The sequence below is a fragment of the Sphaeramia orbicularis genome, chromosome 6 (assembly GCF_902148855.1).
Source record: "Sphaeramia orbicularis chromosome 6, fSphaOr1.1, whole genome shotgun sequence".
Lineage (NCBI taxonomy): Eukaryota > Metazoa > Chordata > Actinopteri > Kurtiformes > Apogonidae > Sphaeramia > Sphaeramia orbicularis.
The window spans coordinates 1,355,173-1,381,984 of record NC_043962.1 but is presented as its reverse complement, the minus strand read 5'-3'; the positions used below and the strand labels follow the sequence as shown (position 1 = coordinate 1,381,984).

Genomic DNA, 26,812 nt, shown 5'->3' with positions numbered 1-26,812 from the left:
TAATTTCTGCCTTTTTGTATGTCTTGTAGTGGCCTATTAACTTCTGCAAACTTCAGAACATTGATCTTATTTAGATGTAAACTTGAAATTTTATAATCTTGTCACACTTTTCTCATGTTTTTATTGACATTTGTGTGATATTATGATTAAAAACCCCTTTTTCCTTCTCCATCCAGAGCTCTTTGCCCACACTGTGCAGTTCGGGGTGTCCTCCACAGCACTAGGGGGCGCGCTGACATTTCTACACTGCGCCTGCGCCGTTGTTGTTACCGGAAGTAAATCTCCGGGTGACAGGAAAAACTTGGGCGTGTGAGTTTGTTTGGGTTTTCCATGTGACAAACACTTATTCATTCGGTTAAGTGAGTATTTTGGAATATTTTGAGGTGGAGTCGCTGTAGTTATGGGTAAAAAAGGAAAGAAAGAAAAGAAGGTGAAAGGAGCGGAGAAAACTGCCGCCAAAATGGAGAAAAAGGTTTCAAAGAGATCCAAACGAGAGGAGGTAAAGTGTGAACATGCACGGAGCTCACTGGTACCGACAGGTTTGGGGCAAAAACTCTGATTTTATTCATATTAACATTGAATCACATTTTCTGTTGTTTTGGAGCAGAGGTGTCAAACTCCTGTTAGTTCAGTTCCACATTCAGCTAAATCTGATCTGCAGTGGGCCACAACAGTCAAATAAGAACAGAATAATATAGAAATAAGGTCAACTCCAAACTTTTCTCTATGTTCCAGGGCGAAAAAAGTAAATTTACATTATGAAAAGGTTTACATCTAGAAACTCTCCTTTCAAAAGGTGTGAATAACATGAACAAACTGAAAGAATCAGTGTAATTTTAACAATATTCTGCCTCAGTTTATCATTTCCACATGTTCATTAGAACTTACAGATCACAGTGGAACCACAAACATACACAACATTGAGTAACAGGCAAAATTTTGTTAAAATTGTACTTACTTCTCAACACATTTCAGGTTATTCACATTTTTTGCAAAACTCTACTTTGTTTTAGTGTAAATATATGAAAATATTTACATTTACAAAGAGAAACATTTGCAGTTGTCATTATTTATGTGTTTTTATGATAGTATTTGACTGGTCCTGCCCACATGAGATTGAATTAGTGTGAATGTGGAACCTGAACTAAAAGCATTGTTAATATCTTAGTGTAATTTTTACATTTCACAGATTCATCCCAAGGGCCGGATTGGACCCTTTGGTGGGCCGGATTTGGCCTCCGGGCCACATGTTTGACACCTGTGATTTTACGGTGTCACAGAACATGCACGGAGCTCACTGCTACCTACATCTTTTTGGGCAAAAACTCTGTGATTTTATTCATATTAACATTGAAACACATTTTATTTTAATTTTGGAGGAATGTCATGTTTGGTTTGTTTGAAAGCAGCTCAAAAGTGAATCACTAAACCTGATAAATCTTTTAATTTTAATGTCGAAATTTCATATTCATTGTTGAAAATCCTCAGCAAAAAAAGCCACGTTTTACTGCATTCTATAATAATTTCAAACAACACATTCTCTGAATTAAGTACTCTGAAAAGCAAAAGGCAATCAGAACTGTTGAAATCTGTACTTGTCTTAATATATTCAGCCATTTTGTTTCCTATTTATTGGTAGAGGTGACAGTGTCAAAGTTGGTCACTCAAAGATCTGTAATTTTGGTTTAAATCTTCCCCCTTATGTCAAGTTCTCTCAGAAGTTAATGGAGCGCAAATGATTTTCTTCTGTCTGTCAACTCTGTATTTATTATTAAGTATTATGTCTATTATGTTAACCTAAAAATTAAACAGGTCACTATTTGGAGAGAGTGTTACAAACATGTCTTCGACTTTAACAAGTTTTTATCCGGTTATCTGATAATAGTAATCACTTATTGTTCCTTTGTTTCTGTTTTTCTCTCTAGGAGGATTTGGAAGCTCTAATCGCTGAGTTTCAGAATCTGGATGCAAAGAAAACCCAAGTTGTGGAGACGACGTGTCCTCCTCCATCACCGAGGTGTGCATGAGACGAACATGTAAAAGTTCAACACACAGCTGTCAGTCAGCACCAAGGTTCTTATCATTAACGAAATGACAAAAACTAGAATTGTAAAAACATTTTCGTTAACTGAAATAAATAAAATCTGTAATTAAAAAAAAAACGATAACTAACTGAAACTGTATTGTGTTTACAAAACTAACTAAAATGGATAAAAATTATGGATAAAATTCCCTTCGTTTTCATCTTTGTCAATGTTGGATTGATATGAAATCGATTTATTTCCCTCAAGCAATTTTATCTGCTGGCACCATATGATATTTAAGGGTCCGTCACTTGTGTTCACTTGTGGTTTCCAGTCGTCTTCTGGTCCCCACTCTACCTGGAAACATGGAGACTAAAGTTGGGAGAAAGCAGCAGAGTCCTGTCTGGGATTTATTTGAATACGACGACAGAGAAGAAGAGAAAAGAGACGACTAAACTACAATTAAAATAAAACTAAACTAAAACTTAACATTTAGAAAATAACAAAAACTACTAAAAACTAGCAAACCTGCTCTAAAAACAAATTAAAACTAACTAAATTTAAAAAAAAAAAAAAAAAAAAAAGTCAAAACTAAATAAAACTAAAGTAGAATGAAAAATCCAAATCTATTATTACCTTGGTCAGGACTGACAGATACAGTCAGGACAAACAGATGTTTCTTACTCTCACTTTTCTTCCTGCTTTCCAGACTCAATGCGTCTCTTAATTCTCATCCTGAGAAAGATGAACTCATCCTTTTTGGAGGAGAATACTTCAATGGAAAGAAGGTAGTCATGTCCCAAGGTCTTTAATTACTCCTTTAAGTGAGCAGACGTGAATAAACCTGCTGTCTGGTCTTTTGTTTTGTCACAGACGTACCTGTACAATGATCTGTACTTCTACAACATCAAAAAGAACACCTGGGTTAAATCTGACATCCCCAACCCTCCTCCTCCACGCTGCTCCCACCAGGTACGACCACACACAGCATTTTATTGAGCTAGTTTTAGATGGTTTTAGTTTTAGATGGTTTTACAAGTCTATAAGTAGTTCTTACTTTTCGGTTTGACCATTTTTTTAGTTTCGTTTTAATTCCGTTTTGGTGTTAGTTTTAGTTTTTCAGGTACTACAAGGAAAGCCTGAGTTTACACAGTCGATGATTAGACCATCCAAAGTCATCAAAAACAACGGTTATGCAATCCAGTCCTAACTCCTGTGTGTGTCATGTGACTAAAACAGACAGAAAACATGGAATTTCTAAAAGCACTGTTTTTGACATAGATATTAATGTAAGAACGGAAGTGATTTTGATTATTATCAAGAAAACATGTTAAATGGATAGATATCAGCTCTTTGGTCAGACTTTGGAGGGTCTAATCATTTTTTCTGCAACTGTACATTCATAATAGTTTGGATTTTTTTTTTTTTTTTGTCTTTCACTATATTTACCTCCGCCAGGAGGTATTGTGATCACTTTGCTTGTGTGTTTGGGTGTTTGTTTGTTTGTTTGTTTGTTAGCAAGATAACTCAAAAAGTTATGGACGGATTTTCATGAAATTTTCAGGAAATGTTGATACTGGCACAAGGAAGAAATGCTAAAATTTTGGTGGTGATCGGGGTGGGGGGGGGCAGATCTGTCTTGGCAGAGGTCTGTGCTCTGAGTGCTTTTCTTGTTTTATTGTGTGATTCCTTATTTCGGCCACAGGGTGGCAGCGTACTGCAACACAGATGAGTGGAAACTTTGTCAGAAATGTCATCACAGCTGATCAGCCTGTAGCAAAAAAAAAAAAAAGAATTAGAGGATAAACCTACGTATCTGACTGGGATGATGCAGCTCTTTTTTTCTCCTCCCTCCTCCTTTCTCTTCCCCCCCTCAGGCGGTGGTGGTTCCTCAGGGTGGGGGTCAGCTCTGGGTGTTCGGGGGAGAGTTTGCTTCTCCAAATGGGGAGCAGTTTTATCACTACAAGGACCTGTGGGTGCTGCACCTGGCCACGCACACCTGGGAACACATCAAGTATGTAGACGGACGGGAACCCAAGCTGTATTTAAGGATGCTGTAAATCAGGGCTGTTAAACATAAACATGGGTTCAAACTGGCCCGCTAAAAGGTCCAGTGTGGCCCACAGGATGAAGTTATGAAATACAAAAATTACACTGAAAATATTATACATTATATTATAGTTGTGACAGTGTTTATTATATAGATGCTAGTGGTTTCTATTATTATTATTTGTTCTAACAGTTGCAGTAGTAGTATATCCACTGTTAGTACTTGTATTTGTAGTAGTAGTATATCCACTGTGAGTACTTGGAGTAGAAGTATTAACAGTTATAGACATTTGTTCTGGTTCTTGGTAATTATACAAACACCAGCTGTTCTAATTTTTAACAGTTTTAGTTCAGTTTGCTTCACTGCAAAAATCTAAATGTGACCAAGTGTATTTGTCTCATTTCTGTTCCAAATATCTGATCACACTTAAAATCAGACAGAATCACCTAAAGAGGAACTTTATATAAGAACTGATTTATAGACAATAGATCTGGAAAATCTGATTTACATAAATCTGACCAAGATAATTTTCACTTGTTCCATTGGCAGATTATTTGCTTAATTCAAGATTTTTTTTTTTTTTTTGCTTAATTCATGCAAAAATCCTTAATTCAAACAAAATCCTTTATCGTTCAGGGGGCACACACAGACCAATATGATAACAACCAATAAAATATCACAACACCAAATTTTTCTCTTAGTGTGAAAAAATGATGAAAATAATGACATTTACAAACTATTAGTTCATTAATTATGTGCATAATATACACAACCATCAACAACCTGACTTCTAAAAAAAAAAGTGCAATTTTAACAGATTTTCTGCCTGTTACTAAATGTTTTGTGTTTTTGTAGATCCACTGTGATTTGTAAGTTGTGAAAATAAGAAGGTGAGACATACTATTGTTAAAATTGCACTTATTTTTCCTCAGAAATTTCAGATTGTTCCTATTAATCATATTTTTTTTTATGGAGAATTTGTAGATGTAAACATTTTCATCATGTAATTGTACTTTTTTCATATTAAAACATAGAGATAAGTTTGCAGTTGACATTATTGATAAGTTATTATGTTATCATTACCTCTGCCAAGGAGGTTATGTTTTCATTGGGGTTTGTTTGTCAGTTTGTTTGTTTGTTTGTTTGTTTATTTGTCTGTTTGTAAGATAACTCAAAAAGTTATGGATGGATTTTGATGAAATTTTCAGTAAATGTTGATACTGGCCCGGGGTGTGTGTGTGTGTGTGTGTGTGTGTCTGCGCTCTCCGAGTGCTTTTCTACTTGCGATTATTATGATTATAATCATTTTTGATGCATCGTGTTTCCCCATTCAGGATTTTTTCCTCCCTCTGTGGCAATTTCATACTTTTAAATTAATTTTAACCTCCTCAGACCCAGCTTTGGGTTTTCTGTCCTCATTTGTGGACAAGAGTTTCACAACTTTATACAAAAAACAAGAAGGAGGGGCTGATCTGCCTTGGCGGAGGTCTGCGCTCTCTGACTGCTTTTGTAGTTTTACTTCAGATCATATTAAATGAGTCTGACACCTCATCATTTAACAGTAATGTGTTCATTTGTGGTGCAGGGTGTCCGGGGGTCCGTCAGGTCGCAGCGGCCACAGGATGGTCCTCAGTAAGAGACAACTGCTGGTGTTTGGAGGTTTTCACGAAAGCACCAGGTGAGTAGAAGGGTCATGTAGTAACAGTTAGGATAATAGACTAGAGTAACAGTAGTGGTGAGAAGGGAACAGGTTGGATTACATGGCCTTTGTGTGTCTTTTCTTTGGGTTTTCCCTAAAAAATATAAAATATTAAAATATTTTCTGTAAGTCTGGGAAAGATTTAAGTCACTTTTTTGTAATTTTTTTCTGTTTTGATATAATAACCTTTGAATTTACTCTGAGCTTTTATGAACGTCTACATGATCAGTGAATTAAATATAGGAAAATGCACGATTTACACTGAAGAAATGCAAAATACAGAGGGTAAGATTATAATAAATGATGATCAATCCCTTAACCCTTTAAGCCTGAAAAAACAGATCCCAAACATGGGTATAGTAAACATTTGTTTATATAGTATAGAAAGGCAACGTCAAAAGGACTGAAAAATGGACAAAATAGGCTCAGACCCCTAAGGGTTAATATTTGAATGTTTCTGACACAGAAGGGACATTGTACCTGTAATTTTTTTTTTTTCCCAAAATACAACTTGGTTAAATTATTTCAGTGTGTGTATTAGTACTTTTTGAACATTTTGAGCACAGTTTCAACAATACCGTGATAATAATGATAACTGATAATTTTGGTCACAATAACCATGATATGAAATTTTCATCTGGTTCCATCCCTACGACAAACTCAAATGTCTGGTTCAGTTCACAGTCATGAAGGAAGCAAAGCTGTAAAATATTGATATTCAAGTTAATGAGAGTGTAGATCAGATATTAATGAGAATTCTGATATTTTTTACCATCAGATCTTTCAGTTGTCAGAATAGTTCTTTACCAGTTGGATGGTTCACCTACGAACAAACTAAATGTTGTTTCTTGAGTTACTTTGGATGCTGTACATCACAGGTGTCAAACATGCGGCCCGTGGGCCAAATCCGTCCCACCAAAGGGTCCAATCCGACCCACGGGCACAGGTCTTGCGAAGTGGCGGTAAGGTAAAAAAAAAAGTGCAGAATAAATGGTTGGTACCATGTTAAAATTCAGTATCTGAGGTTTATAAAACTGCAAAGAAAAAAATCTTTTGATGAGGGAATCCCAAGAAAATGTGTTTTAAAGATAAGGTTATTTTTTTACCAAAATAACATAGTTTTTATTACTCGCTAAGGCATACAACTGCAAGTGTCTGACTAAAAGTGGCATTTAAAACATGAAACTGATGTTTTGAAGATTACTAATTGAAAATATACCTAAGTGATATTGACTGTATTAAGCTCAGAAGATTTACCAACATAAACATGTTACATATCTCCCCCCTCTCCCTTATCCCCTGTTAGAGGGTACCAGTCACGTTTCTTTCGGATATGCTTCCATAGAACAATATGTCATTAGCACAATTGTGAATGACATAAACAGTAAACAGTGATAGTGAGTACACACATCCTTGCCGAGGTACAGTGTTAATGGCAAGATGAAAGAGTAATAAAGATTCACATGACTACTGAAGCACATTCACTTATCTTATTCCTTAGACAGAAAGCCTGCGATTGTTGCACAAAAATATTCCTGACGCATATTCCATTAGTTTTTCAATCAATTTTGATCTTGGTGCTCGTGATTCCACCATATGAAGATTCGCAAGGAGAAGTGTCTCGTGAATTTTTACTACATATTTGCAGCTGATATGCTTTCAGCACCATTGTGGAGAGCCCATCTGGTCCATTTACTTCTTTTCATACATTAATCTGTTAAAACACTAGGCCTTCCATACATCTACATTACGAGGTACATCGTGATTTTGGTGTTCCACAGTAGTTCGCATGTTTGTATTTCTATTAGCTTCATCAAATCTAATGTTAGGATAGAAATTGTTTCTATATGACCTAAACAGTCAGTGGGTTGTTTTCCCTACCAATTCTTTTCTGTTACATGCTAAACTGAATATCTGTTTGGTACTGTGATACATGCCAGAGACTGTTATCAAATCTTTTTGGAAGCAGCTTGTTCTTTTTTTGAGGTTGAAATAAACAGATAGTAACCCTAACCCTAACCAGTGCAGGACTTTGTTGTCCAATACTGACAGCCTTGAACAAATTCTTCAGAAGGCAGGAGTTTTTCATGTTGGAGCACCAGCTGTGGAAGCTTTCACCGCTTTTAACATGGTCAGGAGAACTTGCTTTGGGATGTCATTAAGTCCAGATTTTCAGGTTCATGTCAGAAGGTTTGCTGAAGCCTTCTTGAAACTTGACTTGAGTGTCACGCCTAAGGTCCATGCAGTCTTTGTGCATGTTAAACAATTCCTCAGCCGTCAGAAGTCTTCAAACAGAGGACTGGGATATTGGCCAGAGCAGGCTTCAGAGAGCGTGCACTCTGACTTTGATAGCCTGTGGGTTGGCAGCGGCTACAAAAGAGCCATGAGCCACAAGGAATATGGCAGTCAGCTGCACAAGTGTGTAGTAACATACAACGCAAGGCATAAGTAAATTATTGATTTCCTTGTCTTGTCTATCACTTTCACAAGTGAAAAGTATACAATGTCTCTGGGTTAGAAGCACCTACAAAAGAGCCATGAGCAATAAGCAAGGATAACAGCTGTTAGATGTTAAATGTTGCTTTCTCTAGTCCTCCGTGATTTGTTTTTCGTTTCTTTCAATCTCATTCATTCCATGTTCTTAACAATTACATAGATAGAACATTTAAGATTAAATTAAAAAATATAAAACAAAAAAAGAAAAAAAAAGAAAAAAAGGAAAAAAAAGAAAAAAACCTGTCTATGATTGGTACCTTGACGCGGTAGATAGGCATAAGGAGGTACCGGCATTAAGGCCTCTGAACTAAATCCAATCAAATTATTTTTGGATATTAAATATCCATAAATATTTGTAAATTTTACACCCAGCAACCCATAAAACATCTTTTTTCATTCCTAAAAGTCACATTAGTATGATATCTGCAATATTGCACTTTGGGAAGCATATCAAAATCACGTCACTTTCCATAAATATACTGTAATTTGTGGAGAAATTAGTTATAATTTTCAAATTACGTTTTTTTGAGAATCCCTCATCAAAAGATTTTTTTCTTTGCAGTTTTGTAAGCCTCAGATACTATATTTTATCAAGGTACTAACCATTTATTCTGCACTTTTTTTTTTTACCTTACCGCCACTTCGCAAGACCTGTGCGGGATGAATTTGTGAAACGCACAAATTACATTGTAGATATTAATCGATGTAGTTAGACTTAGACTTAGACTTACTTTATTGATCCACACAATGGGGAAATTACTTTGTTACAGTAACAGCACAATACGTAACAGGCTGCCGGCATCCCCGGCGCCATAAATCTTGACAGAATAATGCAAAGCACAAGTATAAGACATCATACAGTTTACACACAGTTCAGATTCCACATTCAGAACAATATGATCTGAAGTGGGTCAGACCAGTCAAATACTATCATAATAGCCTAGAAATAATGACAACTACCATTTTTTTCCTTTATTTTTGTGTAAAAAAAAAAACAACAAAAAAACATTACATGAAAATATTCATATTTACAAACTATACTTTTACAAAATATGTGAATAACCTGAACAAATATGAACAAACTGAAATGTGTTAAGAAATGTGAGTGTAATTTTACCAATATTCTGCCTGTGACTAAATGTTTTGTGTATTTGTAATTGTAATTTAAGTTCCAATGCACATGTGTCAATGATAAACTGAGGCAGAAAACTGTCAAAATTGCACTCAAGATATTTCAGGTTGTTTGTGTTATTCAGAAAAGTTTGTAGATGTAAACATTTCCATAATGTAAATGTACATTTTTCTCTGTTATTATTTTACTGGGCCGGCCCATTTCAGATTATATTGGCCTGAATGTGGAACTGAACTGAAATGAGTTTGACACCCCTGCTTTACACCTTTATTTTTTGGCGTGGGTGCAGAACCCAAGCCATTTTGGGCATCACCTAAGCCTTATTATGCAAATCCTTAAGTCAAGGAACAGAGTCTGCCTCTAAACATGTCAGTTTAACCCTTTAACCCCTGACGTGTCTGTGCTGAGCGTTCTGAACGTATGATTTAGTTTAAATATTCATAGAAATTCAACCGTTTGCTCAATAGGAAACATTTCTAAATGTGTTGATAGAACGGACCTTGTTCTTTCCATAGACATCTGAGCATGCTCAGTTCACCCCCACACCCCCTGTGGAATGGGGGGGGTGAAACAGAGCAGTGAGTGAGACCGACTTGTTGTAAAAAATACATGGTTTGGGCTTTTTTTTTTTTTTTTTTTTTTAAACACTGTTTTCCTTGTGGTTTTTTGTTTTTACTGTTGTTTGCATTTGATTTTTTTTTTCTTTCTATGTTTTTACTGAGTTTTGACCGTGGAACTGTTTTCAAGAGTTCAACCAGGATATTTTTATAGACTTACATACTGTTAATGTTTACATTTACATTTATGCATTTGGCAGACACTTTTTTCCAAAGCAACTTACAAGGGAAAAACCAAAAATGAAAGAAAAATACAAGAATAGATTAAAAACAGCTGTACAGTTAAAAGTGTCGCACAAAAGAATAAAAAGCAAAATAATAGACTAAAATACAAGAATAGACTAAAAAGACATAAAAGCAGCTGTGCACTTAACTCTTTAAGTGCCAGACAGTTAAGGGGCTAATAAGCCTTAAAAGTGCCACAGAATTTGGCCGTTTTTCAGTATTTCGCGTCGTTTTTATAATATTTGAAGAATCCTGCAGGAAACCGCTCGGTAACATCCGACCGATTGCTAATTAGATTCAAAACGCACCGGATGCAGCCGATTCATTATTGATCGTAATTTGCATAATTCATAATAATAATAATAATAATAATAATCTTTATTTATATAGCACTTTTCATACATTAAAAACTGTAGCACAAAGTGCTTTACATATCAGTTTAAAAATCAGTACCGCCCCCCACCCACACCCACCCACTCACCCACACACACACACACACGCACACACACGCCCACCCACCCACACACACACCCACACACACACACACACACACACACACACATACACACACACACACACACACACACACACACACATACACATACACATACACACACACACACACACACACACACACATATACATGCAAACCCACAAGCTCACACATACTTAAGAAGACTGACTGAGCACGGGTAGACCAGAACAAAAATGTACAAGTAAAAGTAAAACATCAGTTTAGGAGGCGCTGTCTCAGGGAGCCGTCCGCACCAGGAGGCAGCCGCCGACCCCGGCGACCAGGCACCAGCAACACAGCCCCGCATCCCAACTAGTGGGAGAGGGCCAACTGGGACCCCCACCCACCAGAAAGGAGCGGACCCCAGTGAGAGAAGGCGCCACAGCCCCCGGAGTCCACAGCCGCCCCCCGGCATGGAGGGCTCCCTCTGATGAAACACCGGAGAATAAGAAACATTAAAAAGATATAAAAATATTATTCGGTCGCGTGACCTCAAATTCCCGTCTGCTTGGTCTCAAAAGGGGGACACAGAAAGAACGTCATCGAAATGTGAGAAGGAAATGGGGGTGGATGGTTTGTTTGTCCACAAATATGGTGTGTTCTCCAAAGCTGATCTGATCGGCCCGTGGCACTTTACAGGTTGTTTTCGTAAAGCCGATTTAATCGGCCCATGGCACTGAAAGAGTTAAAAACAGTGAAATTAAAAATACCAAGTAAAAACAACAGAATACACATGATAATACATTTAAAATGGAATGTCTGAATATTGTTGAAATTGTGTCTATTCATGTTTTGTGTCTATTTTAATTTTATTCTACCTTTAGTTACATTCTTATATTACTTTCTGCAAAAATTTGTATCCTATTTTTTAATTTTACTCATTAGTTTTTATGATTACCTCGCCCCCTGAAAGGGAGGCCAGGGGTATTGTTTTTGGTTCGGTTTGTTTCTTTTTTTGTTAACACTCTAGCAGCAAAACTATTGGTTGAATTCATACCAAATGTAGTTTATAGATTACCAGTGACCCAGAGTAGTGTGATTATATGTTGATAAAAGTTGGTCAAAGTTTCAGTTTTTATGAATTTTTTATACCTTTTTTTCTCCCATTTACTTATAATGGGTGAAATTTCATGTCTATAAAAACATCAATTTTGTTTCAGTTTCCTTCAAACTTGTCACACATACATATATGGAGGCAGTTGATATGATGACATCAGCACACACATAGACATGATGACATCAGCTGGACCCATGACAAAATACGCTACAATAGGTGTGAGGGCCGGGGTTTGTTGTGCCTAAAACCATTTGTTTTATTACCTCCTCCAAGGAGGTTATGTTTTTGCCAGGGTTTGTCTGTTTGTTTGTCTGTCCGTTAGTGTGCAACATAACTCAAAAAGTTATGGACAGATTTGGATGAAATTTTCAGGGTTTGTTGGAAATGGGATAAGGAAGAAATGATTAAATTTTGGGGGTGATCGGGGGTGGGGGGGCCCACTGATCAGCCTTGGCGGAGGTCTGCGCTCTCCGAGTGCTTCTAGTATTTGTTCTTGTCTTATTTTCTCACATATTTTTGTATTCATATTGTTGCAGTGACTGGAGTAGCGCTCCTAATTTCCTGACCACACAATGATCATAAAGGCTGTTTGGATTCAGATTCTGAAAGCCGAACATATTTGCTTCTAGACGTTATCTTCACTCTTGTCCTTCTGCAGGGATTTCATCTACTACAATGACATCTACGCTTTCTCCTTGGACACCTTTACCTGGTCCCGCCTCTCCCCGACAGGCTCCGCCCCCTGCCCTCGCTCTGCCTGTCAGATGACCTCCACACCTGACGGCTCGGGCGTCATCATCTACGGAGGATATTCCAAAGTGGTCAGTGTGGCGACTGGACGCACCTCATGGACAAACTCTTACTTTTATTGAATGAGGTCGTTTTAATTATTGTGTTTATGTTTATTTATTTAGAGAGTCAAGAAGGACGTGGAAAAGGGAACCATCCATTCTGACATGTTTGTCCTGAAGAGAGAGGGCAAAGACGGTCAAGGTACTGAGGAGTTTATAGTCTATGCTTTGGGCTTTTATATTATTATTACCATCATTATATAATAATAATAATAATAATAATAATAATAATAATAATAATAATAATAATAATAATAATAATTATCATTATTATTATTATTATTATTATTATTATTATTACTATTATTATTAGTAGTAGTAGTATTATATAATGATAATAATAATTATTATTATCAAAGATAATAATAATAATATTGTCAGTATCATCACTATCAGTATCATTATTATTATTATTATATTTTATAAACTTAATAAACTTTGAACTCAATAATTATTTGTTAAATTTTATTATTTATTTATTAATTCATCTGTCACGTTGCTGTTGCCACTTTTGTTTTCTTTATTCTCTCCAACCTCTGTTCTTTATAGTCATGTCGTATATTTATATTTATATTCTATTTTTTATTTTTGTTTTCTGCTATGTTCCTTGTTGCACCATGGACCTTTGAGTTTTTGTAGTTTCAGTTTTGTTTTTTGTATATGCTGTACAAAACTGATAAATAAAGTAGACTGGGATCATTTTTCTTTGATCGTCCTCCAGAGAAGTGGTCCTGGTCCCGGCTGAACCCCTCCGGTAACAAACCCAATCCTCGGTCCGGCTTTTCCATGGCGGTGGGTCCAGCGGGTCGGGCGGTTCTGTTTGGAGGCGTTTGTGACGAGGAAGAGGAGGAAACACTAGAGGGCGACTTCTACAATGACCTGTACCTGTATGACACGGTGAAGAACCGCTGGTTCCCCGGTTTACTCAGGGTGAGATCCAAGTTTACTGTGAAGGACCAGGAAACACCAGAACATCCTACATGAACCACATCAGATTTCAGTCACATTTTATACATGACTTATAGAGAATTCGACTGTTTTCTCTCATTAATCTAATCCCAAATAAAAAATAATGAGATTAATGAGGACGGATGATGCTTTGTAATGGAGGTTGTGTCTGATAGAACCTGTGGTCGTTCGTTCAGGGCAACAAGACGGAGAAGAAGAAACGACGGAGGGGGAGGAAGGGCGGAGCAGAGGGGGAGGGAGAGGAGGAGAAGGAGGAGGGGGAGGAAGAGGAGGCACCTCAAGGCCCCACCGAGGTCATCAAGGAGATCGTCACTGAGGATGGAACCATCATGACCATCAAGGAGGTGATCCCTGGAGCTGAAGAGGAAGAAGATGAAGAAGAAGAGGAGGAGGAGGATGGTGAGATTAAACACAACAAATACACACATACAAGGTATAGTAGTGTGTATAGGAAAAAGGATGTGTGATATTGTTATACTATTATTATTAATATTATTATATTGATATTCATATAAAATAATAAATGCTATATGGAGATCATAAGGACTAGAGACTGGGGGTAGGAGTATATAAGTTTTTACTTCTTCCTACTCCTTTTCAAGCATGTTTAATTTAATTTCATTTCTTTTATTCATTAATTTTTCTTTGTTTACTTACCAGCCTTTTATGTACCAGTGCTGATATTTTGTTGGTTGAGTTTTGTTTTGATTTCACTGTCTACATGTTTGAAATAAAGATTAAAAAAAAAAAAAAAAAAAAAAAAGGTCAAATATAGGAATGAAGTCAGGTTCAGATAGTTTTTAGCTCACTGGTCGATTTTGTCGTGTTTGGCGTCATCTTCGTTAGCAGTTTCCTCAAACATCTTCTCTGATGAAACTACCGGTCAGATTTATTTCATGTTTTAAATTTATCTTCCTTTGGACAATGTCTACAAAGTTTGTTCACAGTTTTGAGAAGTTTATTTTATTTTTATTGGTTTATTTAATAGGGACCATGCATATGTATGAACATTGTTGTATAAAAAAACACACCTTTGTAAATATGTCAGAATTAATCAAAATAACTGAATAAAATAATCAGAGTTTACCTCCTAGTACTGACAGTACAGTTTGTCCAAAAGTGGTGCGTCTGAATGGTATCACACAATTCCCATTTACAGAGGCCCATGCTTAAATTTTTGTTGAAGTTTTAAAAATATTCTAAATGTTCCATTCCTTCTAATGGTCCATATGTTGATGGTTTATAACATGTAAATGGTTCCAGGTATCAGTCTAGTTCCTACTGATCACTGATAGAAGTCACTTTGACTGATTTAGTTGAGTTCTCCTCCAGTGAAGTCCCGCCCACTTCTATAGTTAGACTGATCTGCAACCAGACCACAGGACTGGAACGTAGAACAGAACCTGAACAACCTCACATTCAACTGGGACTGATTCAGATAGAACATGACGCTGACGTACAGGCTAAGGCTGCACGATATTCAAAAAAACTGACGTTATGATTTTTTTTAACCCTGTGATATATGTTGTGATATGAAAAAATACCCAGGAGGATATAATATCTGTGATGCCGACGTAAATGGTCAAACTAATTAGCTGTGTTTCCATTCGTAGTGACGACAGGTGGAAGGCACTGTCGACACAGACCTTGTGTTTCAGTTTCATCCTTCTGTAGCTGAAATAATTCCAGATAAATGACGTTGCTTTTCTTTTTGGCACAAAGTCTTTGTTTTTGGTGATTGTCTCTTGTTTGTTGCTCATTTTTCAGTGTTGTTACATGTTGAGTTCATTTTCGTCCTACATCACAGGACCTGTGATGTGACTATTGCGCATGTGTATATCGCGATGATGCTGCTCAAATGATACATTGTGCAGCTCTACTACAGGGACACTGGAACTATTTTTCGTTGTGGTCTCCTCAGGTTCGGCCTCCGCCCCCCTGGTGGAGCCCTGTGCCAGATCCAGCGCCATGGCAACGGTGCGTCAGGGGAAGCTGTACCTGTACGGAGGGATGTTTGAGATCGGCGACCGCCAGTTCACCCTGAACGACTTCTACTGCCTGGACCTCCACAAGATGGACCGCTGGGAGGTTCTGGTAGAAATGGACCCAAGTGAGTCAAACCAACGCTTCATTCATACACTGAGTTTTTGGTGAAATTTTTTTTTTTTTTTTTGCATGTTTGTTCCCATTATAATTCAAACACAATGCCATCAGACTGAATGTGTGAACAGTCTACGATCCTGAAGTGACCTGCGTACACAGAAGAAGACATGACATCACATGTAGAACACTGTACTTCTGGAAGTAGGGATGGAACCAGATGAAAATTTCAGATCACTGTTATTGTGACCAAAACTATCACAGTTATCATTATTATCACGGTATTGTTGAAACTGTGCTCAAAATGTTCAAAAAGTACTGATACACACACTGAAATAATTTAACCAAGTTGTATTTTGAAAAAAAAAAAAGAAAAACAACAAAAAAACCAAATAAAATAACAGTCCCAATGTCCCTTCTGTGTCAGAAACATTCAAATATTAACCCTTAGTGGTCTGAGTCTATTTTGTCTGTTTTTCAGTCCTTTTGATTTTGCCTTTATATACTATAGAAACAAATGTTTACTATACCCATGTTTGGGATCTGTTTTCAGCATTTCATTTATATCATCTGTCTGTTATTTTTTCACTTTAACTGTTATAAAAACACAAAAGGACAGAAAACACACAAAAAAATATAAAATCCGATTTGAAAAATGTATATAATTTATTGCATAAATAACACACAGATGCTTAACGAACCTTTTCACAGACTTTAAAAGTGAATATTGGTTCCAAATATTAGGTATAGAAAATTAAAATTGTAATAAATAAAACTATTCTCAAATATTTGACATAAAAGCAGATCTTTACATCGGCGTTTTCTCCCCTAAAAGTGTGTTAATCAAACACAGTTATCATGAGAATTAGAATTTAAACGGTAATACTAACCGTCTGCCATTTTACCGCTGTTTATCGTTATACCGGTAATCGTCACATCCCTACTCTGATCTATTTATTCTCTTTTTACTATATTGATAATTTCTTTCCTGCTACTTTTTATTCTACTTGAATGAAGTGACAGTAGCACACAAACATTTCCTCCTGGGATTAATAAAGTATTCTGCTTCTGATGTGGGTCACATATGGGCGTCAGATCAGGTCCACGTTTTATCTACAGTTTGAATGCAGAGAAAGTGAAGTGTGTAAATAACACATAAAGAGCGTCTGGTTACACTTGGACTTGTGACTGTTCCTCCACAGAGACACAAGAGTGGCTGGAAGAGTCTGAGTCAGAGGACGAAGAGGAGGAGGAGAAGGGAGCACGAGGGGAGGAGGAAGAGGAGGAGGAAGAGGAGGAGGAAGAGGAGGAGGAGGAGGAGTCTGAAGAGGACAGCGAGGGGGAGGAAGGCAGGAAACTATTCTCTGAGCTCCTACACTTTAGGGTCTCTTTTGTTTTCATGTGATTTATGACAGCGTCTGACGACAACCACAGCCTGAAACAGAAGCCAATGCACAAACATCATCAGGTGTATTTCCACGGATGGCCACTAGGGTCTGAATCCTGTTGAAGATTTGAATATGCTTTTACTAGTCATAAACAGGATGTGGCTATAGTAACTCATAAGAAGTAAGAACGACTCAAATGAGGTAAAAACAGGAAAATAAAATGAAATTAACCCTTTCATGCATACTGGTCACTCCAGTGCACGGCTGTTCAAAGCTGTTCTCTTGTATATTCATGGGTTTAGTTGTTTTTGTTCCATATCAGCCGACACAGTGGACGCTTATGCACCATCCCATAATAATACACTGACATTCAGACCAGTACTGTAACTTTGCTGTTCTAGATAAACCTGATCTGCTGTCATATTTGAAAACTGGAAATTGTTATTAGATTAAATTAACAGTTTTTTGTTTTTGCAAATTATCTCCATGAAATGAGCACTAACTAGTATTAGAGTATGTTGAAATGTGAGAAACCATTAGATTAGCTGCATTAAAAATGTTTTTTTCATAGTTTTCACAGTATATCAGGAAATACATGTTTTTTTTTGCTTCAAAAATGAAACACATTGTGTCCAGCTGAGTGGACAGTTTTGGAACTCCATGAAAAATAGGTTAAAAAAAATTCAATCACATTTTTTATGCCTAAAGAGGAATGAAAACAGGGGAAAAAAATCTTGATTAAGGTTCTCATAATTCATGCACGAAAGGGTTAAATGAACATAAATTATATTTGTACCCAAACAGAAAACTTTATATACTTCATGAAAAAAACATGTCATATTCCTTAATGATTGATTTCTTCTTTTCCAATTGGATACAGAACAGACGATGACATTTATGGAGTAGAACTAAAGAAATTCAACAGAGAAATTCAATCAAATAAATGAATAAAGTGGCTGTAGAAACTCATCTGGAGTAAGAACGGCTCAAATGAGGCAAAACTGGAAAATAAGATCAAATTAATGAACTTATATTTTGTACCCAAACTGAAAATGACTGATTGATTGATTAGTTTTATTGAGTTGGTTCTTAATTAAAACACTGACTCTCACAGATGTTGATAAATATAGTTTCAGACCTAAAACACCTTATTTTAACTGTATATTTGTATAAGTTTATTATAATCCTTCAGGGTCGTATGAATGGAACAGGACTTTTAATGATTCTGTTTTTCAAGAAAACTCCTCTACAGGAAGTGGGAGGGACTAGTGACCCAGTATATAATATATAAACATATACATAAACAAAAGTATATAAACATATCTGGGTCAGATAATGACTCTAAAACACATTTAGTATATAGGGGCGTAGAATATATGAGATTATTCTTCTTTCTGCTCCTTTTCAGTCATAATGTGGACATTTTTCTGACACGTCAAAGCAGATTTTCTTTGTGTGGATTGGATCTACTAAAGGTTTGCATGTATTAAAACGTGTGCAAACTCATTGCACACGCAAAAAACTGTACAAACTGATTTACTCCCAGTGCACACTGAGGGTCGAGTCTGTCAAAGGTGCAAAGTAGCGCATCTGCATCCAGTTAGTACATTAGACACGATGAACATGTAATATGGGGCATTTACACAAAAGTGTGTGTGTGCTGAGGAGAAAATGTAAATATATGAATTTAGCACACGCAAAGTGATTTATCAAACCTGAAAGGAATTTTACTGAAAGAAACTGGGTCTGTATTTATGTTTACGCATTTACGCATTTGGCAGACGCTTTTTTCCAAAGCGACTTACAGGGGAAAACCAATTAAATCACTCAATCAATCAAATTTTATTTATATAGCGCCAGATCACAAAAAAAGTTATCTCTTGACATTTTATATATAGAGTTGGTCAAAACCAGACTCTAAGTCAATTCTACAGAAACCCAACAGAATCCTCCTGGAGCAAACGCTTGTGATGGTGACAGTGGAAGGAAAAACTTCCCTTTAACAGCAGAAACCTGGAGCAGACCCAGACTCCTGGAGGATGGACGAGTGACAGGACCAGCTGGGGTTAAAGAGAGAGAGTAGAGAAGGGGAAAAAGAGAGAGCGATAGAGATAGGGACTGGGGGAGAGGGGGAGAAGGGGGGAGTAGGGGGAGACACATGGAGGCGGTTGAGGATAAGTGAGTGGTGATGATGAGGGCAGGGAAGAGGCCGGACCACCGCAGCAGGTCCAGAGATAATCGTGAAAGAATCTGTGGTTGTCCTGGAAAAACCTTATTAGAATATTTAAAATGGAATGTTTGAAAGTGCTAGGACAGGAGGTGCTCTCGGAAGAGCTGGGTCTGCAGGAGCTTCTTGAAGATAGGCAGGGATGACTCTGTTCTCGTAGCACTTGGTAGAGTGTTCCACCAACGTGGAACGACCCATGAAAAGAGCCTGGATTGTCTTGTACAAGGTCTGGGGACCACCAGACTACGTTCCCCAGACGAGCGGAGTGGTCGTGGGGCGACATAAGCTTGTATTAGTGCACCTAAGTAGACAGGAGCAGACCCACGGAGAATTTTGTAGGCTAGGATTAAAGATTTGAATTTGATGTGGGCAGCTATGGGTAGCCAGTGCAACTCAATGAGTAAGGGGGTGACATGTGCCCTTTTAGGCTGATTGAAGACCAGACGCGCTGCTGCATTCTGGACCATCTGTAGTGGTATTACTGTAGTAGTATTTAACACGTGTGAAAGGGAGGAGCACACGGTTTGGATGTGGAATTGTGCACTTATGGCTGCGACTGAAACGAAACAAGACGCTGAGAACGCTTTTTTCACCCTCGTGTGAACATTTTTGGAATGACGGGAAAAAACATAATGGAGACATATGCCCCCCCCCCCCCACACACACACACACACACACACACACACTTTACAGGACTTGTTTCCACTTGATCTGATGGTTGTGATTAAAAATACGCACCGACATTAGGCTGCAGTGGGACTAAATTAAGTGTGCCTGACAGTCAAACTAACAACACCCCCCCCACCACCACCACCTCTAACATGAAAAATAAATAAATAAATACATGAGTCATACAACACCTTCTATGACAAAACTCCTCCAACGTTACATTTCCTTGGATCTGGATCATTCAGTCCCTGTTCCCATTAACTCTGGTTTATCCCACAGCACTTTTTACAGTGTATTGTCTCCAGTAGCACACGCAAAACCCTCATTTAAATAGAGCGGTCTGCAAGACTTTGTACCAAGGGCTGTGTTTTGGTAAGAATGTGTGATATGATGCAAATCACAATACTAGAATCATGATATATCATGATACTGTTAAAAAGGCAATTTTTTGTTTGTTTCTTTTTTAAATGATCATTTCCTTGAAGAATTGAATTCCAGCAGAAATCTGCACAAATACTAAATACATTTTGATTTGATCCCAACAGGGTCTAATGTTCTATCAGCAAATGTTCAAACTGTGTTCAAACTGAAATTCTGTTTTCCAGACATTCCAGTTTCAGATCCTGTTCAAATGTTCAGATTCTATTAGTTCACAACTAACATCAGAACAGGATTTGAGTTCAATCCAACAAAGGAACGAACATTATTGAATAAAACAATGTTAAGTAAGAATAAATAAAATAGAAACAAAAAAGAAAAACAAAAAAACAAAAATGAACCTCCACAATATCTACATTTGAATAAATACCTAAAAATATCGATACAGTATTGTGAAATGAAATATCGCGATATATTGCAGAACCAATATTTTCTTACAGCCCTATTTGCACCTGTTGTAATTTGCACAAGTAATCTGAGTAAATCCTCTGGAATCTGTGGTTCAACCCCACATGCAAAATTCTAGATTGCACGTTCATGTATATGTAAATCAGGACCTCAGTAGATCTGCCCTCTGTGTTTTATTTGTGAATTCTGTACTCTATACATGTAGACTTTTCATATGCGGTCTAAACGTACTCTAAACCCACTGAGGCGCAGTACTCCAGTAAACAGCCTGGATGAATAATGCCGCTGTCTGTTGTTTTGGTTTGGACTGTGTTTTCAGATGAAGACGAGCATCCCGCAGTGCAGGAGGGGGAGACGGTGACGGATTACCAGAGCCGGACGCAGCAGTACTGGATTGGACTGGCGCGCGCCAACATGGGCCCGGATGCCAAGGAGAAGAAGGTTGCCAAGGTCGCACAAGCCATGTCTAAAGTCTTCTATGAAGACCAGTAGAGGCCGAAACCGCTGGAGCGACTGTGAGTGGGACGTACGATCAGAATGAAACGCCTTTGATACGACAACCTGTAACTGTCATTTTACTGTAAATGTGCTGCGAGTGCAAGTCCACTCAAGTTTCAGAACACAAACACATTTGACTCTTAAAGTGACTCAGATTCTGCTGGTGTGTGGAGTCGCTTATACTTGTGTCCATACTTGTAAAGCTGCAGCCGTCAATCATCACAGAAATGACGCTGTTTCTGTTTCCTGCTGCTACAAAAAAGAGAAGCCAAAATAACAGGAATAAGGGAGCCGCCTGAGTCTGGAGTCACTTTACCATCACACATCTGCGCAAAAGTTTTTTTTTTAAAAATTGTACATTTACATAAACATGTACTTACACATAAGGAACCACACAGACACAATACAAAAAAACTAACTCTACAACTAACCTACAGACCTGTTAAACACAAAAAAGAGAAAAAACAAAATAAAGAATATTATCCAATAGGGATGCAAATTACTTAATTAATCGTTAGTTGATTGCCCTTATTGATCGATTAATGATTAATTGATGAGAGGTGATTTTCCTGAGAACCTGAATTTCTTTTTCAAAAGGGTCTATAAGAATAAAAGCTAAATATTGTTTATACACTCCATGATAAAAGCAGGTCATGTTCCTGAATGACTGATTTATTGAACCAGTGGATCCAGTCAGTGTTTCCTGTGGAATTCATCTGTTGATGTGGAGGTGTGGAATGGGGGGGGGGGGGGGGGGTACTCTCACGTACACAGTACGGCCGGAGGATGTGTGTGTGTTGGATGGTAACCGCACACACGTGTGTGCGTCACTTTCTGTCCTACTTCTAATACTATGGGGGTACGGGGTGGTGCAGCGCCCCCCCCCCCCCCCCCCGCAGAAGTGAAAGTGAAACTTTTGGCTCATTTCTCTTTTCTTCCTGAAGCTTCGCAAATGCTCGACATCCCTGTGTCCTGGATCAGCAGTCTGCAGGAGGTTTAACTTCTGTCTGACCAACCGTGGACTGGACCGACCTCCAGGAAAACGCTCTGATACCGACCACACATTTGTGCGTGTGTTTATTCAGGGGTGCACCGCTCCCACAAACAGACGGTTGGTCTGTTTGGCTCCACCCACAAACAGGCACTTGGTCTGTTTGGCTCCACCCACAAACAGGCGCTTGGTCTGTTTGGCTCCACCCACAAACAGACGGTTGGTCTGTGTTTGGCTCCACCCACAAACAGATGGTCAGTCTGTGTTTAGCTCCACCCACAAACAGGCACTTGGTCTGTTTGGCTCCACCCACAAACAGGCGCTTGGTCTGTTTGGCTCCACCCACAAACAGACGGTTGGTCTGTGTTTGGCTTCACCCACAAACAGACAGTTGGTCTGTGTTTGGCTCCACCCACAAACAGATGGTCAGTCTGTGTTTAGCTCCACCCACAAACAGACGGTCGGTCTGTGTTTGGCTCCACCCACAAACAGACGGTTGGTCTGTGTTTGGCTCCACCCACAAACAGACGGTCAGTCTGTGTTTAGCTCCACCCACAAACAGACGGTTGGTCTGTGTTTGGCTCCACCCACAAACAGGCGCTTGGTCTGTTTGGCTTCACCCACAAACAGACAGTTGGTCTGTGTTTGGCTCCACCCACAAACAGATGGTCAGTCTGTGTTTAGCTCCACCCACAAACAGACGGTCGGTCTGTGTTTGGCTCCACCCACAAACAGATGGTCGGTCTGTTTGGCTCCACCCACAAACAGACAGTCGGTCTGTGTTTGGCTCCACCCACAAACAGACGGTGGGTCTGTGTTTGGCTCCTCCCCCATGTCCATACAGACATTCTAACTCATCAACTCCATGGTCCGGTTCCATGACCGCCTATCCCAGCCACGGCGTCACAGCGTGGACAAACCGTCAGCCTTCGGACAGGTGTGGACAGACTGAAAAGGGCAATTAACTGACAATTAATGATTTAATCAAGCAAATTCCTATTGACAATTAATCATTAGTCGATTAATTGTTTACATCCCTATTATCCAATGAGAGAGAGACAGAGAGAGAACAAATGACACAAGTGCTGGTTTGCTGATGTTTTCATCATATAGAAACAGTCTTATTACACATATATATGTTGGTTTGTCCTGTAGAAGCCAATAACATAATAATGAGCCATAATGTCATAAATTTGCCATTTTTAAAATGTAATAGGCCAATAACATAATAAAAGTCCTGAACCGATAACGTAATAAGTTTTGGCCAATAACGTAACAACTTATTTCATTATCAGTAGGTTATTACGTTATTGTCCTGGTAAAAAAAAAAATGCTTTGCAAATGTAATAACTGAGCCAATAACAATAATATATGAATATCACTGTATTTAAGTTTCATTTATTAACTGTGATAAAATCCCTCTCTCTCTCTCTCTCTCTCTCTTTCTCTCTCTCTCTCTCGCTGTATTTCTCTGTTTAAACTGGTCAGTTCTTAGTGAAATTTAAAAGTCAAGTTTCACTACTCTTATTCCGGAGGCATTTTACTTGTAATTCATCTATTAAAATGTATTAAAACCAAAGTAACGAGTCTGAAACTAAAAATCACAAAGTCCAGATGTTTTAGTTTTAGGCTAAAAACTCAAACACCTGTTGTTAGTTTCTTCTCTCCTCTGTCTGGATGTTTTGAACCCTTTGAATAAACCAAATGAAAGACACAGAAGGTTTTTATTGGACGCTGGAGCAGGAAATGAAGAAGGTACGTAGTGGTTCAGTCCAGTATCATGTCAGATTAGAACCTCAGCTTTTCCTGTTCCTAGTTTTACTCCCATGATTCACAGATGCACTACATGGACAAAAGTATGTGGACACGTTGAACCCAGGTGGTTCTTTTCTAACGGGTCTGGGATACAAAACAGGACTAATGTCAGAATAGAGCTTTATATTATGGGATAAATATCAGTGCATTGGTGAGTTTGGTTTAAAGTGTTATCTTTGTTTCCAAAATGACTCCGATGGTTTGGACTGAATTTCTCTTAACATTGAGTTTGTTTTTTGTTTTTTCCATGAGTATGATTTTAAATCATAAAGACCTAGTGCTACTTTCGTGGCAGTTCCAAACTAGTTTTTTTTCACTATATCCTCCTGAGATCCAGTAATGCATTTTTGTCCTCTGTAGGGGACAAGAGTTTCACAGCTTTACTGAAAAAAAAAAAAAAAAAAAAAAAACGCTGTCTACTGCAAAGGACATTCCACAAAAATTTAAAAAATGCATCTGAAAAAACTGTTGCATCTTTCCAATAAAGGCAATTTAATGGAAAAAAAAAAGAGAAAAAACTCACCATTTATTCTAATATTATCATCTGTATTTTACAGTTTTTCAGTGTAAATCATGTATTTTCCTGTATTTAACTGACTGATCATGTAGATGTTCATTACAGTTTTGAAAAACAAAAAAAAAAAACAAAAACACTCTGCACTGCCAAGGACATTCCATAAAAAATTTAAAAATGCACCTGAAAAACTGTTGCATGTTTCCAGTAAAGGCAATGTAATGGAAAAAAAACAAAACAAAAAAGGAAAAACTTGTACTTTCCTGGGTCTCTGGATATTTTACTTTTCTTAAATGATTTATCACCATTGATCTCAACATTGATTTTGTTTTATTTTTTTTATTCATAACTAGGATTTTAAATGTCCTTCCTCTAAATTTCTATCATATTTTTCCTGCTCTGACTGTAAATAATAATTTCCATCTACTTTCTTCATTTCTCACTGAGGAAGAAAAATCTACCATTAAACTTCAAGGAAATATTGATGTTTCTAAACTATATGGACATAAATATTGGGACACGTCATGTCTCCAGCTGTCAGATGTTCCTGTTCATGAGGATCTGAGATAAAAACATCAATATTCACTTCATGTTTAATGGGAGATTCACTCGAAAATTGGATAGCCATGATCCACCAAGTTTTTGTGATGGAGAAACTCACATTTTCTCTACGACTTCAACAAAAATTTTAAAATTGTTGGGCACCTTGGATTATATATAACTTTAGAAAACCTGACTTTGAGTGAACATAGAAAATGGTACGAACTCTCAAGTTTTTTTTTTTTCTGTGCTACTCTAATGTTCATAGTTACCTTTTATACTTAAATATCCAAACACTAAATGCACCGGTGCACTGTTAGGCTCCTTCAACCCCCTTTCTTTATTTTTTTCTTTGTATTTTGATTATGAATATAAATATTATGTGTGTATACGTATATGTATAATTTTCTGTCTTATTTCCTAGAAGTGTGGTTGACTATATGTACAAGCTTATTATTATTATTATTATTATTATTATTATTATTATCCATTTTCTTACTTATTTACTTTATTTATATTACACCCTTCTTTCCTTCCGGTGAACAATATTGACACCCTTTTTTTCTTTAAAAAAAAAAAAAAAAGGAGGGAGAGTAAAAGGAGTAAAGGAAACAGTCTACTTTGTTCCAACGATGTTCTTGGGGAAAAAAAAAAGTTTAATGGTAAATTTTTCTTCCTCAGTCAGATGTGAAGAAAGTAGATGAGGAAGAAAATTATTATTTACAGTCAGAGCAGGAAAAATATGATAGAAATTTAGAGGAAGAACATTTTAAATCATAGTCATGGACTGAAAAAAAAGTCAGTTGAGAGAAATTAAATCAAATCCATCTCTGAGTCATTTTAGAAACAAAGATAAGAATTTAATCCAAACTAACCAATGCCATCCACTAAGTCATATCTTCACTGAAAAAAGGCGCTTTTTCTTAAATTTTCTGTTTCTAATATAATAATCCCCAACTTTAATCTGAGCTGTAATGAACATCTACATGATCAGTCAATTAAATACAGGAAAATACGATTTACACTGAAAAACTGTAAAATACAGATGATAATATTAGAATAAATGGTGAGTTTTTTCTTTCTTTTTCTTTTTTTTTTTTTTTTTTTTTTTACATTAAATTACCTTTATTGGAAACAGCTCAATGCAACAGTTTTTTCAGATGTATTTTTAAAATTTTAATGAAATGTATTTTTCAGTGGAGAGCATTTTTTCTTTTCTTTTTTTTTTTTTTTTCTCAATAAAGCTGTGAAACGTGTCCCCTTACAGAGGACAAAAATGCATTGCTGCGTCTCAGGAGGATGCAATGGAAAAAATATTTTGGAACTGAGACAAAAGTAGCACTAGGTCTTTATGGTTTAAAATCATAGTCATGGATAAAAAAAAAAACTCAATGTTGAGAGAAATACAGGAAAATACATGATTTACACTGAAAAACTGTAAAATACTGATGATGATATAATAAATGGTGAGTTTTTGCTTTTTTTTATACATTAAATTGCCTTTATTGGAAACAGCATGATGCAACAGTTTTTTCAGATACATTTTAAAATTTTTTATGGAATGTCCTCTTTTTTTTTCTTTTCAATAAA

General features: G+C 37.2%; 1 protein-coding gene and 1 long non-coding RNA gene across 2 annotated transcripts; one reads left to right on the top strand and one right to left on the bottom strand.

Annotated features, from left to right (window-relative positions):
- Nucleotides 1-301: 301 nt before the first annotated feature.
- On the top strand, nucleotides 302-21,654 carry klhdc4 (kelch domain containing 4). Its single transcript, XM_030135564.1, has 13 exons — nucleotides 302-499; nucleotides 1,926-2,017; nucleotides 2,734-2,812; nucleotides 2,898-2,996; nucleotides 3,902-4,038; nucleotides 5,660-5,752; nucleotides 12,473-12,635; nucleotides 12,729-12,807; nucleotides 13,387-13,595; nucleotides 13,811-14,033; nucleotides 15,556-15,744; nucleotides 16,937-17,083; nucleotides 21,184-21,654. Exons 1-13 carry the CDS (start codon nucleotides 401-403, stop codon nucleotides 21,354-21,356), a joined length of 1,782 nt encoding a protein of 593 aa, XP_029991424.1. The 5' UTR covers nucleotides 302-400; the 3' UTR covers nucleotides 21,357-21,654.
- Nucleotides 4,313-22,334, bottom strand: LOC115420331 (uncharacterized). The gene is made up of 3 exons (XR_003935536.1): nucleotides 22,324-22,334; nucleotides 13,545-13,550; nucleotides 4,313-4,431 (listed from the first exon to the last, which is right to left on the bottom strand). It is a non-coding gene; the product is annotated as an uncharacterized LOC115420331 (long non-coding RNA).
- Nucleotides 22,335-26,812: the final 4,478 nt, after the last annotated feature.